The 17801-nt window shown below is 32.8% G+C and overlaps 2 protein-coding genes across 2 annotated transcripts; one reads left to right on the forward strand and one right to left on the reverse strand.

Moving 5' to 3' along the window:
- Positions 1 to 268: 268 nt before the first annotated feature.
- On the forward strand, positions 269 to 2156 carry LOC121251489 (B2 protein-like). Its single transcript, XM_041150751.1, has 5 exons — positions 269 to 912; positions 1218 to 1318; positions 1449 to 1532; positions 1637 to 1747; positions 1851 to 2156. The coding sequence occupies exons 1-5, from the start codon at positions 510 to 512 to the stop codon at positions 1902 to 1904; spliced, it is 753 nt and encodes a 250-aa protein (XP_041006685.1). The 5' UTR covers positions 269 to 509; the 3' UTR covers positions 1905 to 2156.
- Positions 2157 to 5653: 3497 nt separating this feature from the next.
- LOC121252514 (PHD finger protein At1g33420) lies at positions 5654 to 9036 on the reverse strand. The gene is made up of 4 exons (XM_041152208.1): positions 8505 to 9036; positions 8001 to 8349; positions 6714 to 7325; positions 5654 to 6625 (listed from the first exon to the last, which is right to left on the reverse strand). The coding sequence occupies exons 1-4, from the start codon at positions 8836 to 8838 to the stop codon at positions 5779 to 5781; spliced, it is 2142 nt and encodes a 713-aa protein (XP_041008142.1). The 5' UTR covers positions 8839 to 9036; the 3' UTR covers positions 5654 to 5778.
- Positions 9037 to 17801: the final 8765 nt, after the last annotated feature.

Raw genomic sequence — 17801 nt, forward strand, 5'->3', positions numbered from 1 at the left:
GAGTTTATCAATTGTCTTAGGTCGCGGTGGACCCAATAGGAAAAGCATTATTGTGGAGAGAAGTTTATTGCCGATCCAATTTCTGACTGCTCAAAATTAAAGAAGGAAACTTTTTTCTCTGTGACTCATCAAGGAGACGTTAATCAGTTTCACGTTGTCTGTGTAAAATACTAACAAAGTAGGGTAATGTGGACCCGAAAGTGGACAGTTGTAATGAATACATTCATCGCCTTTCTATCAAAGCAGAAGGGAGATTTCAAAAATCAAATGACAAATGGTGTACAGTAGCATAACTTTATGGAAGGCGATGGCGGACTCTTGGTTCAAATTCTTGCTAAAGGTTGGAAAGCAAGGAAAAAAAACACCAAGGGTTGTAGTGTACCGAAAGTTAATTCTGTCCACCCAAAAGAAGTACCTCCCTTCGATCTTTATAACGTGGCAAAGTTCATTCACTCGCAGGTTTCAAGAGTGCTCTCTGTTTATCTCTCTCTCTCTCTCTCTCTCTCACGATGTCAATGATTAATGACACTACCATTAGTAACCTTGCTAGTGGAAGCACTCTGTGGCAATATGGTAGTGAATTCCAGTTCCATCAAGCAGTGGCCACTGCGGATGATTATCACAGATGGAGGTCAGTGGCATCAAGGCTTGCATTTGACAATGAATTGAGAATTGCAGAAAGATATGCAAACACAGATGATGATGGTCATTGTAGAAAGAATCGTTTTCCCGACATGTTACTCAAGTTTTCTGAGATGAAAATCCAGCATCCTTTTCATGGGCAGCAGCCTGATAAGTGGCACAAGACGCTGCCCCCTGCAGAAATGCTGCCGAGGAATGAGGTCTTGGGAGGCTTCATTTTTGTATGCAACAATGAAACAATGCAAGAGGATCTCCGTCGCCAACTCTTTGGTAAGCTCACTAGTCTTGGTGTCATTGTTCTGTAAGACTTCAAGGAACCTACCTTGGTCACCAAATCTTACAACTTTTAGACATGTTTTCTATGGATTCGGCTCAAACTGTATACATTAAGCTGATTTAGTCATCCAATAGGACATATCTGAATTGAACTCGACCAAAACAAAGCTGTCCAATTTAAATTTGATACTTCGACAGTTATACCTCATAGATCATAGTAGCAAATTACAATTTTAGAGATCATACTGACCTTATAATAATTTGAGCTAATCTTCTGACTAGTCTAATTTTGTTTGCAGGGCTGCCTCAGAAATATAAAGACTCTGTGAGGGCAATAACCCCTGGCCTACCCCTTTTCCTTTACAACTACACAGCACACCAGCTGCATGGATTATTCCAGGTTTGCATGCTACAAATCTATTCCAATCGCTAGTTTATTTTCCACTCTCAATCATTTGCTTGGGCCTTGAAAATCCAAAATTATGAACTTTTTCTTTCATCCTTTTTTTTAATTTTTTGAAATGAAAAAGGCTGTGAGTTTTGGAGGGTCAAACATTGACCCAACAGCATGGGAAGACAAGAAGTGCAAAGGAGAATCAAGATTTCCAGCACAGGTAAAAAAAAGATCAGGCAAAATGATCAATAGATTGATTTTCTTAACAGCTCTCTGTGAAATTAAGTTTCAAACAAATGAGATCGTTAACAATTCTAATTCCAGGTTAGAATTCGAATCAAGAAGAAATGCAAACCATTAGAAGAAGATGCATTTAGGCCAATTTTGCACCACTACGATGGCCCAAAGTTCCGGTTGCAGCTCACCGTGCCGGAGGTAAGCTTCTATGCTGAAATCCTCAGTACCCACAAGACGTTATCTGTTTATACATAAGTTCAGACAGTACTAGTTATTAAATTTGAGATCTCATCTGTGGCAGGCACTTGGATTGTTAGACTTGTTTACAGAAGAGGATCTTTACAAGGATACATAGCAGAATTGCTGCAAACTGGAGCTCCTTAAAGATCACAAGACATCTATATATGTAGGAATAGACAAGGATCCTCAAGGACTTGTTAAAGGACTCCTACACATTGAGTACCGGATCATGATATTCAGAACTAAAGACTGAAGAGTCAGCTATCTGTCAGACTTGTAGAATTGAAATTTTGAATTGAATTAGTGTATTATTGATGTTATCATGTGCTGCCACAAAGTCAACAAAGTAGTTTCGCTTTCACTGCCATACATAGCAAGAGATTATTGGGCGAAAGAGTGCTACAAAATCTCAACCATCCAACTTAAAAAAACAAGACAAAAAGAAATTGCAGTTTGACGAAGAGACCGAGGTTTTGTAAAGCCGAACCAACGTCATGTACGAGGAGGCCCAAGCAAAGCCACTCTTCTATAATCTATTTCAATTTCATGCCGGTAGAAAAGAAAGAAAATATAATTTATTTACAATTTTTATTATTGGCATACCAATCATAAAAAATTATATCTATCATCTCCTTCACCACACATAAATGGGCAATTTATAATTTTTATCCTTATATTTAAACACACACATATTGATTATAAATATATATATTTAAATATAAAAATAAAAATAACAAATCACATGTTAATGTGTGATTTAGTGTGAGGATAATAAATGGCATTTCTCTATCCATCATACTTCTATTGTAAAAGCTTGCAATATCAATCCATAATATTTGTAAGCTGACGTGTTAAACATTAAATTTGTAAATAGGATAATTCAAGAAAGAAATGTGGGAGTATATAAACTATTTTTCGAGAAATTCTATAAGGTAATCTTATATCATATATTTTTACTTAATTAATATGTGATTTATCATTTTTATCATTCTATTTAAATACACACATATTTAAGTATTAAGATAGAGGAACAAAAATGATAAATCACATATTGATTAGATAAAAATATATGGTGTAAAACTTCTATATAAAATTTTTGTTTGACCGGAATTTTGTCGATAGTTGATAATGTTTCGAAATACAAATGATCGTAGTATACTAGTCAATTCATATAATCTTTTAATTACTAATTTTTTATATAATTTTTTTACTATAAAATTTATTATTATTAATTATATAAATCTTAGTAAATTATATTTTATATTAGGTGACATTTTATATAAATGGTTAATTTTTGAAAATACATAAAACGTGTTTGTGATATCGATTAATGAGTCGAGAAATTAAAACGAAGAGGATGTTGTAAATACATAAACATAGTAAAATACATTCAATATATTTGATGGATGACTATTAGAATTCTTACACATTCATGTATTCGTATTTCTCATGTTCATATATCTCATTGATTTATGTATTCTCATTCCCTAAGTTCATGTATTCATTTAATATCATGTCTCCTCTTATGTCAATAAAATGGTGTCTTGAGGTGTACCGTGCATTTGTTGGAGATGCAAAACAAGAAAGTTGAAAGAAATAATATTTAGTTCTTGAAGAACTAGTTTCAGATATTGTGGTCTTTCAATTGATCTCTTGTTACTTTTCTTTTTTAATTTCACAACACATTATCAACACGAAACTCTAGCCAATTGTCCTTTTTTTTTATCTTTGACGTTGAAAGTTATCTATGAGATTTCTCTGATCACTGTAAGTCTTTCTACAATTTCATAAGGTCACTTTCTAACCATCATGTTAGAATTATGTGTTTATAAATATTGATATTATTATGAATGATCTTATAACATATGTTCTATGCTATATTCTTTGAAGTAAAATATTATAGTATCAATGCAATTCATATGGCTTCCTAGAGTCTATAAGTCTTGTATATTCTTTTTTTTTTTTTCAATTTCATAATATCTACTTATGTGATTTTTAATATATTTTTTTATATAGATAATATCAAGTCTTACAAAATTAAAATTTGTTGCACTTGATGTTTCTGGCAACAATTACTTATCTCGGATCTTGGATGCTAAAATTCATCTTGATGCAATGAACCTTGGAAATACCATACAAGAAGAGAATGAAACATCCTTGCTAGATCGCATCAAAGCAATAATTTTTCTTCGTCATCATTTACATGAAGAATTGAAAACTGAGTACCTCACTATAAAAGATCCCTTATTATATGGAATAGTTAAAGGGAGAGATACGAGCACAGAAAACCGTAATCCTTCCAATGGCTCTCTATGATAGGATGTACCTTAGAGATTTTAAAACAGTGTCTGAATACAACTTTACACTTTTCAAAATAAGTTCACAGTCAAAATTATGTGGAGAGAAAGTCACTGATGAGAATATGTTAGAAAAGACATGTACCGAATTTCATGTATTGAATGTGCTCCTACAACAACAATATTGAGAGCACAAATTCACAAAATATTATGAACTAATATCTTTTTTGTTAGTGGTTGAACAGAACAATGAGCTTTTAATAAAAAATCACAAATCTCATACAACCATTTCTACTCCATCCCGTGAAAAGAATGGAACCTCATGTTATAATCCTAAAAGAAATCATTGACATGGTTGTGGTAGAAAAAATTATAGAAATCAAAGAGACCATATTCAAAATTACTCAAAGAGTAACTCAATATACCACCGGAAGTGGAACAATATTGAGACAAAAAATGATAAAAATAAAAGCATACAGAATAAGCTTGCGAAGAACTGTGAGGATAAATATTATAGATGTGGTATAAATGGACATTAATCACATACTTATCGTACAACAAAACATTTGGTAGATCTATATCAAGCCTCCATTAAAGAAAATGAAAAGAGAGTCGAAATGAATTTTGTTGATCACAAGAATCCAGTAGATCCAACTTATATCCTAGACGGAATAGATCTCACCCATAGGGTGTACAAAATTCGATTCAGACCGAATACTGTACCAGTCGGTCTCGATAATGAACTCATTTTATATAAGTTAATAATGTAATTTTTATCTAATTTATTATTATTGACCATATGAAATATTAAATAATATATGTTATCAATTAATAATAAATCATAAATAATGTAATAATTTATGTCATTATATATAAATAGTTAATACATCATACATACTCTACTATTTATAATTAATTAAAGTAATTAGGTTTTTTTTAAATACCTAAGTTGCAGTCAATCATGAATAATCTATGTACAATGAAATATATATAAAATGTATGACATTATTAATAATTATGCATACTAAAGAGTAAAGTCAAGTTAGTAAGTAGTAACTATTAGTATCATAAATATAATTATAATTAAATATTTTTTTTAATGAGTTAGTTATATAATTCACATTAATAATTTGTTTAATTTTAATTTTAATAATTTTAAAAAAATATTAATTTATTTGTAAAAAAATGAAACAAAATAACAAAATAATTAGATTGGACCGATATAGGGATGGCGTTTTTGAGGTTTTTCTAATTCTTTTTTTTTTTTTTTCAAAATATGGAGATAACAGACGTTTAAGAAAGTGGATGGTAATAACCTTAGCACAGCCAGAAGGAATAAATACAAAAACTAATCATCAAAGAGGAAAGTAAGGTAAGTGTAAAGTGTCCCCTTTTGTTGAAATTTGAATTATTTTTTATATTTTATTTAAAAGTTTAAAAAATTATAACGATTAAATAAAAAATTGAATATTTAAAATTAAAAAAAATGTATTTATAGGTTTTGCATATTGAGATAAGATGATAAAATCTTGCTATCCAAATGTGACCTTACTTGCATCTATGAACAGGCTCGCAAAAATTTTGCTTCTTTTAAAGCTTTTTATAAATTGGGCCAAAACTGATAAATAGCATGTCGTCGAAAAAAGAAACTGTACATATACAAGATGACCTACTAGTACACTACACTGGAACCTACACTAAAGTCAAAGTTATGGAGGCAATGCCAGGGCCATCTGTCGCCACAACTTCCTCCTTACAAGATGTACTGGGTAACAAATCCCCATTAGTTTCACAACAAAAATTAGTGACCTCTTTATATTCCTTGCTGTATAATTTAAAGCAACTCAGGCAAACAAACTTTGTTGGGATTGCATCTGAGTTGTCAATCCCAGCACACCTAGTGTGCTGCCAAACACCACAAGTATCACAAGCCAGCATTCTCTCCCCATCATCGTCCTTAGCCCCACATGTGCAATCAACCGTCCATTTCTCCATTCCCCTCTCCATCCGGAAGCGGTGTAGCCCGTGTTTAGCACGGCATCCTCCTTGAACTCGAATTGATGCACTCAATCCAACCAAGAATTTCAAAGTAATTGAATCTTCTATGAAGCCAAACTCGGGTAGCTTCTCAGCCTGAAACCTTCTAAACATAGCATACACTTCTTGAAAAGCTTTAGTAGTTTCACTTTTAAGGTCTGCAACAGTTGCATTCAAGGGCAAGACCACTAGCTCTGGAGGTAGTGCTAGGTCATCTTTAGGCCGATCAGAGAGCTCAACATGACACCAGAGCTGTATGGCAGAAGGGTTCTCGGCTGCATTTCTATCAGTTTCATAGTCCTTCATAAATTGCTTGCAGTCAAGAAGCTTAGTTGCAGAATCAAAGAGACGTTCCCACATTGCTTGGGGTTTAAAGTTCACCATGGTATCTGGGTGTAGAATTGATTCATATAAAAATTTGAGATCACAAACAATTTGCTCCTCTGATGGATGGTTTGAATTCAAATCAAATCCATTGTGCACAAGACTAGAAGGCTCAAGCCTGTTTGTCAATTCAGGTCAGAACACAATTTAGTGCATGCATGGAAATATTGAAGCAACTCAAACCAAACAATCTTTGCCCTCTTTACCTGAACTCCACGGCACTGGAAATGGGATTGTACTGAGACAAAACCACCATGCCATTGGCTGCCAGCTTCCCTCCCAAGTGCTTAAGGCAATAATCAAGAAGCCCCGGAGATGCCGACTTGCACATTGCACCCTTAAGAGCACGACTTGTCACCCAGTTGGCCTCACCAGCTGCGGCAAGTAGCACCTTAATAATAGCTTCTTGCACACGTACAACATCATTACTTGTCCATGCAACCAACACATTTGAGGTGCTGAACTCAGGCTTCTCAGATGTACTTGGCTTCAGTTGCTTACGAACTTTATGGATCAAACTCAGCAAAAAAGAGAAAAGATCCTTGACTGTTTGTAGTGGAGTGTCCGATAGGGACTGGTAAAAAGCAATAATGGCCTGCAGATGAGTTCGAGCTCCCCTCCCCTGGAACAAAAACGAGGACAAGGGCATGCACGATATTGTATCTACAGCTTTCTGGTAAGCCTCCTCGGTGAGAGCATAGCTCCCTGCACCAAATTTGTAACCCCATTCACCATACCAAGGATGACCTTTGGTAATTGCATGAAGTACTCGGTACTCCATCCCATATTTTTTTGATACATCCATAACACTAACCTTCCTGATCAACAAATGAATTTCATTTGTGCCAGTCAGTTAAAATGTCAATCATGCAACAATTGCGAGGAAAGAATGAGATTGTCATGAAAGAAACACGTGGAAAAGTTTTCCTCCTGTTCTGGAGTGTTGATTATTTTTTATTACATTTTGTTTCTTACTTTTTTCTACAGTTTGAATAGTAGTGGCAACGTTATTAAGTGCTAATTCTGTTTCTTTTTGGTTTTCTACTTGGGCCAAGGAAAAGTTTTGCATGTTTATAGCAACCAACCAAGGGTTGAAAAAATGCATGAAGCATTACGTCCCAGAATAATTTGCTTGTAATACAAAAGTTAAAAGTGCCCCGCTGCCCATAATAAAGACAGTCCTTGTCTCTGTCTTAGAGCACACCTTCGCCACATTGTGTTAGTTTTTTATATTTATTTCTAGATTTTTTTTTTTTTTTCTCTTGGCAGCATCTCGAAAGTTTTAGATATATATGTGTGTGTGTGTGTGTGAAAGTGGGTATCAATTTGGTCGCTCAAACTCTCCCTGAACAGGTGGAAATTTTTATGAAGTATTGATGGTGGTGTTGGCAATGAATCCAACACGTAGAACGCATTCCAGAAAATTGGGTGCAATGGGCAATGATCCAAAACCAAGAGAAAGTATTAGGCATGAAATAGAAATAGAATGCCACCTGACGGCAAGTGACGTACAGAGCCTGTTCCAGAAGTCCATAATGTCACGCCCGGATAGGAACTTGGAGCCTCCTTCTTTGCCATTGAGTGTAAGAAGATGGGCATAGCCATTGGAGTGAACAACACCATGCAGAAGATGAGTAAGATCTTCAAGTTGACGATGCACCCAGTCTTCAGAATCATCCACTGTAATCGCAGAGCTCCAACATTTACATATACTCTTTGATTCAGAGAGCTGGTTTCCGCATCTCGAACACGACCTTTGGTATCCATCCATCGCAAGCCCACTCTCTTCCCTTCTTACTATGAAATGGTATCGCTTTCGGCACACTGGATGCCCACTCCAACCTTTGGAAAAAGCAATCCAGCAGAAAATAATTTTAACTCGAATTAAAAACAAAATACTAGATATTAATTAAATAGTTACTGTTACGTTATCCTCTCGATAAATATATATATATATATATATAATATTTTGAAGAATCACATGCGAGTCGACTCACCAACGACTCGGCACTGGTCACAGTAGACGGATCTCCGAGTAGATCCGGTGACGTCCTCCTCCACCACGTAGAGGACCACGACAACCGGATCCGGACAGTCGGTTACTCGAAGAAGGACCTGCCACGTCAGCAGGCACGGTAGCACCGACGGCGTAAGCATGAGCCGCGCGTGCTTCTCCAGAAACGCCCGCACGCTGTCCCTGAAGGGCTGCTGGTGGTGGTGGACTCCGACGGTCGACTCCGACTCCTCCGCGGCCGGAAAACTGAAAAAGTCATTTAGATCTGCGAATATCCTTCTCTTCATCCTCTTCAACGGCCTTTCGTTCACAACCATCGCTTGGCGGCTCGCCCGCTTGTTCGCTGTTAACCGACGGATGGATCTATAAGGTTCGAGACGAGATGGAAGGAGAGTCAAAAGGGTTTTCCAAAGCGAGTATTCAGGAACGTAGACTGTAGAGTGGTTCTTTTATCGACGGTTCTCAATGGCGGTTGGGGACTTCCTGCACTTTCCCTACACTCTGCTTTTTCCTTTGAGCAAGGCTAGTTACAATCATCCCTAAATTAATGCAAATGTGGATAATTTTGTCTTTAAAATTTTTTAAAATTATAAAATTATTTTCGATATTTTTTTTATTTAATAAAAGTCTACACTTACCAACTTTAAGGAATGACTATAAATAAAATTTTTATTTTTATTTTTATTATTTTAATTCTAATTCCTTTGTTAATAAGAGTTACCCAGTGGCACTATTTCTATTCTTATTTATTACCGTTACCCAGCTTGAGACCCACCTCTTATTCTTATTTATATTTCGATTTTTAAAGAGAAACAGATCCTACAAAAATATATTTCTTTAGATGATTTATTATCGAGGGAGACATTTTTTTTTTATTTTGTTATATATTTTTTCTAAATCTAGAACTCGGAATTAAGACAAAAAAAAAAAAAAAAAAAGATCCTTGACCCTATCTGCTTTGACTCACAAATTACAATCACATCTTTTGGGTTTGGATAAATCTACACTCATCGAGGATAGGGATGAGTCCCGATGCATTATTTTTTATTTAGTGATTACAAATATATTTTTTTAAAAATTTTGTGAATTATTTTTTTTAAAAAAATATTTAAAAATATAAAAAAAATAATCAAAATAAAGAAATAAACAAAAATTATAACTTGTCGCAGCGATCCTCGTGCTAGCACGGCTCTTTGGTTTTGTTCTTTTGTCTTTTTTGAATCGGTAAAAATCAAATCCAGATTCAACTTTTGCCTTTTCTTTCTTTTTTCACCCTTTAATTACCCGCAAGTCTCGCCCCACGAAGCACGAGTGACGACTGACGAGACAAATGAAACAATTTAAGCAGTTGGTTATGTTAAGGAACGACAACCAAAATATTTAATTTGAAATTAAAAAATATATATATATATATATTTATATTAGATGTGTAAATATTTTATTTGGAAACCCTAATTGATATCTCATGTAGGATTTATGTAAATCTCAACAATTAATTTTAGATTCAATATGCTCACAATTAATTGAATACCAAGCTTTTAGAAGGATTAATGAGAGAGTTTAGAAGAAAATAAATAGCAAGAAGAATCAATTTCTAACTCGAACATGTATAGAGATACTTATAAAAGCAGTTATTCAAGCAATGCCTATCTATGCTATAAATGTCTTCCAATTACCAAAACAGTTGTTTAAGGAGATCTCGAATATGATGGCAAGGTTCTTCCATAGTATTTGAAAATCAATGGTTGATGTTTAAAAATATCTACTCATATAAATTCATAAATTTATTTGTTCTGTAATTGCGGATACATAATTATGTTTGAAAAATGATAAACACACAATATTTTTTACAATATATTTCATACTTCGTTTTAAAATAAAAAGTATTATTGTAAAATATCATATACAAGAAGTATAATTTTATAAAAATATTCTCATTTTACATCATGTATTATAAAAAATATTGTAAAGAGTATTGTATATCATTGCTCATCATGTTTTCCTTAGGCCTATACAAATATTGAAAAGATGTAAAGTCCTTGTCCACGTTGACTTTTAAGTTCCAGTTTTATTAAACTAATTTTGGAATCTTTAAAGTTTTTATCAATAATGAGAGAGATGTAGAGTCTGTAGGCACATAAATAGATGATAAAATATTTATTAAACATTTAATATTATTTTATTGACACGAATAACAATAAATATTATAATTTCAACGCTATGTATTTATCATTTGTTTTATTACAGGTCAGTTCATATTAAATTGTAAAAGCTTTTGATCCGAATGAATCGATTAAACGAATTGTTTGGTTTTTTGTTACGGCTAGTTTGTTTTTATAATTTCTCTTAATTTAATCCATCTTATTTTATTTTATCTAATCATTATAATTTTTTAAATTTTAATATAAAATTAAATAAATTATTCAACATTTTTAAATCTTAAAATAAAAATAATATTAAAAAAATATATTATAACAATATTTTCTTTAATTTTTAACTTTAATTTTAATTAATTTTATTTCATTTCCAAAAAAGAACGAGAGCTTAGTTTTATTAGGTTTAAATTTTTGTGTCTAACACATCACTTATTGTAAAATATGTTTTGATCATTGTAGAACGCCCTTGATGTTGGTTTTGTAAAAAATTAAGACTATTTTTTTTTTTTTTTTTGTACAACAAGTAATTGTTTCGACATTTAAGAGGGGCTGTTAAAAATATTCGAATCATGTTAAATGCATTTCTGTGATATAAGTCTCACACATAGTTTTTAAAAGAAATATATATAAATCCGGAATCCACAAATTATTTTTTAATATATCTCATTTTTTAAAAAAGAGTACAAAATTTACACATTATAAGATTATATTTAAGTATCGTTTAGATTTAAAGATGAGTTGAGATGAATTGTGAATAATAGTGAGATGAGTTGTGAATAGTAATAAGATTTGTGAGTTAAAGTTGATGAATAGTAGTAAGATGAGTTGAAATGAGTTGAGATGAGTTGCGAATGCAAACCAGACTGATCAAAATATTCTTTTAAAAAAAAGTACATATGAGTTTGTTTGGATAAAGAAACGATCTCATCTCATCATTATAATTTTTTTAAATTTTTATATAAAATATAATAAATAATTAAATTTTTTAAAATTTTAAAATAATAATAATATTAAAAAATATTTAATAAAATTTTATTAAATTCATCTAAAATTATTTCATCTCATTTAATTATACTATTTAAAAGAAACCATAATTAACGAGGTAGACATCCTCTCGCTCATCAAGTTTCGACGAGGAAATTAAGGCGGGTTTGAAAGTTAGACGAAAAATAAGGCGGGATGTCTCTGCCTCTCGACCAAAATTTTTAAAATTAGGATATTACATCCCAATCGAAAGTGAGTGAGTGCGAACCCCACCCCGGTCGGCTTTTCGTCTTTCTCGCAGTATTTTGGATTGGGCTCAGGCTTATAATGAACAAGCCGATTGTTTCCGTACAATCAAATTGCGTGTTATTTATCCTATTTATTATTACTTGGCCTGTGGCCAAAAAATAAAAAATATTTTTTTATTAATATTTTTTTATTTTATCATCATAAAAAATAGGGTGAGTCTACGCCCACCGCTAGGAGCTCCCACTGGGGGCTCCCGCTAATACATTCTGTATTTTTTTATTTTTTTTCTTTTTCTTACATGATTTTTTTAATATCTTTAAATATTTTTTAAAAAATAAAAAAATTTATAATATTATTAAAAAACACTTACCTAATATTGAAGTAAAAATAAAAAATAAAAAATAAAAACAGTCCAGCAAGAGCTCTAAGCAAGAGCCCTAATAGTAAGCATAGATTTTTCCTGAAAAATAATAAGAAAATTTTGGATTATCGAGACAACATTATTTTCTACAGAGCTTCTACATACAGACGAATTGGCACACCCCAGTGCACCCTCTGACATCAACAGTTATATTATATTAGAAATAAATAAAAAACAAAGGAAGAAAAAAAAGACAGATGACGGAAAGAAATAAATTGGACCAGATTTTGGTGAACCTGTTCATCTTCTTTGAATCACATTTTCAAACAGTAAATATTCAATAAAAAGAAATTATACCCAAATTTTTGCATTATGAGTATTCAATCTTTAACTTGACATATTAGCTAATCTCCTCTGAGAGCTACATCTATTTCCATCTCTTTACTTCTCTCTCTCTCTCTCAAAGTTGAGAAAATCTTGTGAGTTCGCATTTTGAGCATACTTTCTTAGATTTTGTTTCAAATTTGCCACTCCGATGTACTGATAGGATTTCAAGTTTCTCAAATTTACTGCTTTATTCTCTATCTTACAACAACTTTGCTCCAAATATTGCGTCACATTGCATCGGGTTTAACTAGCTCAAAGCATCTGGCCCCCTAAACAACAAAATCTTAATTTTTAATTTCAAATTGGTGATTCTCTCTTAGAATGCTTTAATTTAAATGGATTTTTATTTTTGGAATTTAGAGTTCTCGGACTGGCCAATGGGTGCCAAGCATAAGGGAGATTCTCATCCTTTTTCATCGCCCAGATTGGTCATGAAATTTTTCCTCTTATTTTCGTCTCTCGCCCGTCCCCCAACTAGCCAACTCTTCATTTTGTAAGATCAAAACGCACCGTTTTCTTTTTGTGTGTGGCATGCCAGATAGATTGGTGGTGCGCAAGGGTCCACGAACTTGCTTGCGTTTAGAGTTTTCCTATTTTCTATGAGAAGAATCATTGAGAATACTTTTTTTAATGTTATTTGCTTGGGTGAATTGGTGAACGCCAAATACATCATTCTATCCTTTATTATCTAAACTTGCTGCAATCGCCTGTGATCTTGAAAATTGCTTGAATATTTAGATGTTTCGGGAGTTTTTTTGGCGAAGTTTTCACCATCTGTCCTTATCCATTTCCTCATATGTTAAATCATAAATGTTTATTCTAAAATAGAGTAATAATACTCACACAATACATTCATTTTAAAGTAAGAATATTTTTGTAAAATGATGTTACTTTTATAAAGAATTTTACTAAACTACTCTTCATTTTAAATAATAATGATAGGGTTACTACCCTATTACTACCCATCTACTACTCTTTTTGTATTTGATTTTTTTTAAATTTTAATTTTACTTAATGATTAAGAAATTAGGTATTAGTAAAGTTATATATTTTTTAAATTTTTTCTTAATGGTTAAGGATGTTAAAAAAATACTTAAAAGAAAATAATAAAAAAATAAAAAGCTTTGAAATGCACTTGAGTAGTATATGGGTAGCAAGCCTATCACTACCCCATTTTAAAACATAGATGTATAATGTATTGTAAAGGTGACATGTATTTATCATTTTTAAGGTACATGAACCATGATTAGATGATACTGTTAGCTGTAGTATGTGTTGGACTTCTATTTGATGAGATTTTGAATGAAGTTTGAGCTATGAAGTGAAAGTTTGGGTCTATCACTTCAAGTATGAGCGCTCATAAACAAGTCTAATGAAGATCCACTATATATCAATTATTCATGGACGAGCCTCGACCCTTAAGAATAGTTTACCATCTTGAGATTAGAGCTATGTCACATATCATATACAAAATTAGTAGCAACTACTTTATATGAAAGTTATTCAATTATTATCAACTTCGCTGGCTATATGTTCCGTTACCAGACATGATTTTTTTTTAAGATTAATAAAAAAAGGACAAGGAATTTGAACTCAAATAATATTATAAGATAAATGAATTGTATAAGTTTTAAATAGACAAGTTGTATGCAAGTCTTTATAAAAAAGTAAAGCCAACCTTAAAAAAGTGTAAAAAAAAAAAATAACTTTTATTAGTGAAATCTACTTTTTTTTTAAAAACTTATATGAGACTTATTTATTTAAAATTTGTATTACTATATTACTCTACGGAGATCAACATTCGAAACAGTTCCATCTCCTTCTCCGCATGAGTTATGCACGTTTTTTATCCTCTCCGTTGATTCGCATATTCCACTACATACCAATCGAATGATGCCACGCATAAATTCCCCGCCCGTGCCTTCCATTCACAATCTGTCACAAAAAGATATTATTTGTGCATATTTTAACACGGTTCCACGTCTGCCATCTTCTCATATTTGGGGGCATTATAATAAATTATAAAACATACAAAAATGCAATTGCAAATAGTTCAAAATACCATACATCATTTGTAATTTGCAACTCTCTTAAGATGCACAAGTTCCTCTCCGAGTCTCCCAATAAAATAAAATAAATAAAATTCCAAAAATTAAGTCGAGGATACAAATAAGAACTCCACAAAGTTAGGAGGCCCGTTAAGCACTTCAAATGTGGGTTTTAAAAAATATAATACTAGTTTTTTGACATAGTTAGTTAGGTTTAAGGTATGTTTGCATTGTTGGGATAATAAGATGAGATAAGAATTATATAAATAATAATAAAGTGATTTGTGAATAGTAATAAAATGATTTGAGTTAAGATGTTTTATTAAGTTTTAAAAAATAAAAGAGAAAAAATGGATATCAATATTATAAAGTCAAAATATTGTTTGAATATGATTTGTTAATCTAATTTTTGTTTTGAAAATTTCAAAGGTTGTAATGTTTTTTATGTTTTATCTGAAAGATTTATAATAATTAAATAATAATTAGATAAAAAAATTAAAAATTAAAAAGTATTTTATATTTAAGTGAATTTTAAAAAAGAAATTACAAAAAATGTATAAAAGCATTTCTGGAGGGATGCCACAGCACATGGAATGATGGTCATCCACATGCTCAACTTCCAATCCGAGGAACCGAGAGTCCTATGGGTGCTACTCGCACCATACAATGCGGGGTAGCCGCCTCCCCGCCCCGCATGTTGGAATAGAACATGTTTAGACTTTGAATTAGACTTTAAATCTTGTAAATTTTGATAGTATTACTTAGTCACTATTTTATGTCACTATTTTTTATTCTTGATTATTTGCTTAGATTTTCTACTCGATTTCTTAGTCTGCTATTTGTGCTTTTGACAGATTTATATTACATTCATCAAGTTGATTTTGTCACCAATCTGTTAAAGGGGGAGTTTGTAAATGCAAAAATTTGATTAGAACTAGGTGATTAAGTTGATAAGTTTAGATAGAACTAGGTGACTAAGATGATAGACTTCATCTTATTTTTGGTTTTGTAATTTGGATGAATGTAAAATATTTTGACTTTATCTATAACTACTTTGAGTTTATCTATAAGTTATTAGGAAGCGTTTTAAATAAGTCAAGGGTATGAAAATTGAGTTCCAAGGATTTTATAATTATCCAGATAAGAGTTTAAATGGGAAACTGCTATTGCTCATAAGTTTAGTGCTAGGTGTCAACATCCCGTCAGAAGAGTCTCTCACAACAGAGTCGCTCCGTCAACAAAGTCCTACTGCAATTCAAACTACTTTTAGAATGTTTATTTAAAGGATCCTATTGGTTAGGATATGTAGAGATTTAGTTCTGAAAAAAATTTTAGAGCACTGGAATTTGGTGAGAAAATTCCTTGAAAAACTTTCATATTACTTCTCTAAAAAAATGTGATCGTTGATCCAAGATTGAGATTGAGTGATTATCATTCAGCCACTGGAGTTTCAAGAGAAAAGTCAATATTTGAATATCGTCAAAGGTTCTGACTGCTACTGCAGTAGAGACAAACGGGTCATTTGTCGGATCAAGTAAGAATGTCAATTGACAAAGATTTTGTAATTGAAACTTGCTAGTAATTGATTTTCAAATAATAAAATTGACTTTTCTGAGTTTGGCTACTCCGTAAAGTTTTACTTTTAAATAATTCTTTAAAGGGTTTTCATTCGATACCAAGATTAATATTATGCAATTTATTTATTTTATGTTATTACTTCATTATTAAATAATTGCATGGTTGATGACTAATTAATTTGTCTAGTGAATTGGTAAAACGTTGTGTTAGCGCACATCTCCTTACGAGACTTAAGGTGGCCCACTTGCCACATCTTAGCATTTTAAATTATTATATTATTAGCATTACTATTTATTTTATTCAAAAACTATATCTAGGAATTGAGATTTTTAAGTAATTGCTTGCAACCACTAAGTCAACAAATGTTAGGGTCGGATGGATTGTGGACGGAGTTGTTGTGTGTTTGTTTGCATTGTGAATTGTGGTTGTTGGTTGTTGGTTATGGCTTGTTCATGTACATCGCATATTGCACGCATGATCATGTTTGTAAAGAAAACTGGGTTTTCGCATGATTGCATACATGTTCATGTGTTTATTGAAAATTGGATTCTCATGTGAGTAAAAGGAAAAGAGACTGTAGGGATGGTGGTAAGCAGGGATGGTGGTTGTGTCCCGCCTGTGATTCCCGCCTACGGTGCACGCGATAGGGATGGTGGTAAGCAGGGATGGTGGTTGTGTCCCGCTTGCGATTCTTGCCTAAGGTGCACGCGGTAGGGATGGTGGTAAGCAGGGACGGTAGTAGAGTCCCGCCTGTGATTCCCGCCTACAGTGCTCTGTTAAGTATTCATTGTGTGTAAAGGAACTGTAGGGATGGTGGTAGAGTCCCGCCTGCGATTCCCGCCTACGGTGCACGCGATAGGGATGGTGGTAAGTAGGGATGGTGGTTGTGTCCCGCCTGTGATTCCCGCCTGCGGTGCACGCGGTAGGGATGGTGGTAAGCAGGGACGGTGGTAGAGTCCCGCCTGCGATTCCCGCCTACAGTGTCCGATAAATGGGTTGTTTGTGTGAATCATTTTCTGGAAAATTGACAAACTATATTTTTGGGCCAAAATGAGATTTTTGGCGTGTGTTGGAAATAATCATTTTTCTGGAAAAATAGTATTTTATGACTAAATGTATTTTGTCATATTGTTGGTTGCATTAATGTATTTTTATCCCGAAAGTTGTTTAGTTTATACTTACCTGTGGTACCATTTTATGGTATCGCAGATTTTGATGCAGATGATGATGGCGAGCCTTAGCTTGGCTCCGTTGGTGGAGTGATCTGAGATTGCTCCTGTTTAGAGAGTTATGTTTTTATCAATTTATATATTTACCTTTTGTATTATATTTGGGATGACTGTATAACTTTTAAAGATAAATTATTTTGGACACCTGTATTTAAATTTCTGGTACTTAGTTGACTTATTTATATTATCCGCTGCGATTTTTATTGTGTACCTTTGCATGTTGTACACACACTTGAGCACATTTCGTTGGGATGCGTGGCCATGTTGTCACCATCCTGACATCACGAT

Source organism: Juglans microcarpa x Juglans regia, chromosome 2S (genome assembly GCF_004785595.1).
Source record: "Juglans microcarpa x Juglans regia isolate MS1-56 chromosome 2S, Jm3101_v1.0, whole genome shotgun sequence".
NCBI lineage: Eukaryota > Viridiplantae > Streptophyta > Magnoliopsida > Fagales > Juglandaceae > Juglans > Juglans microcarpa x Juglans regia.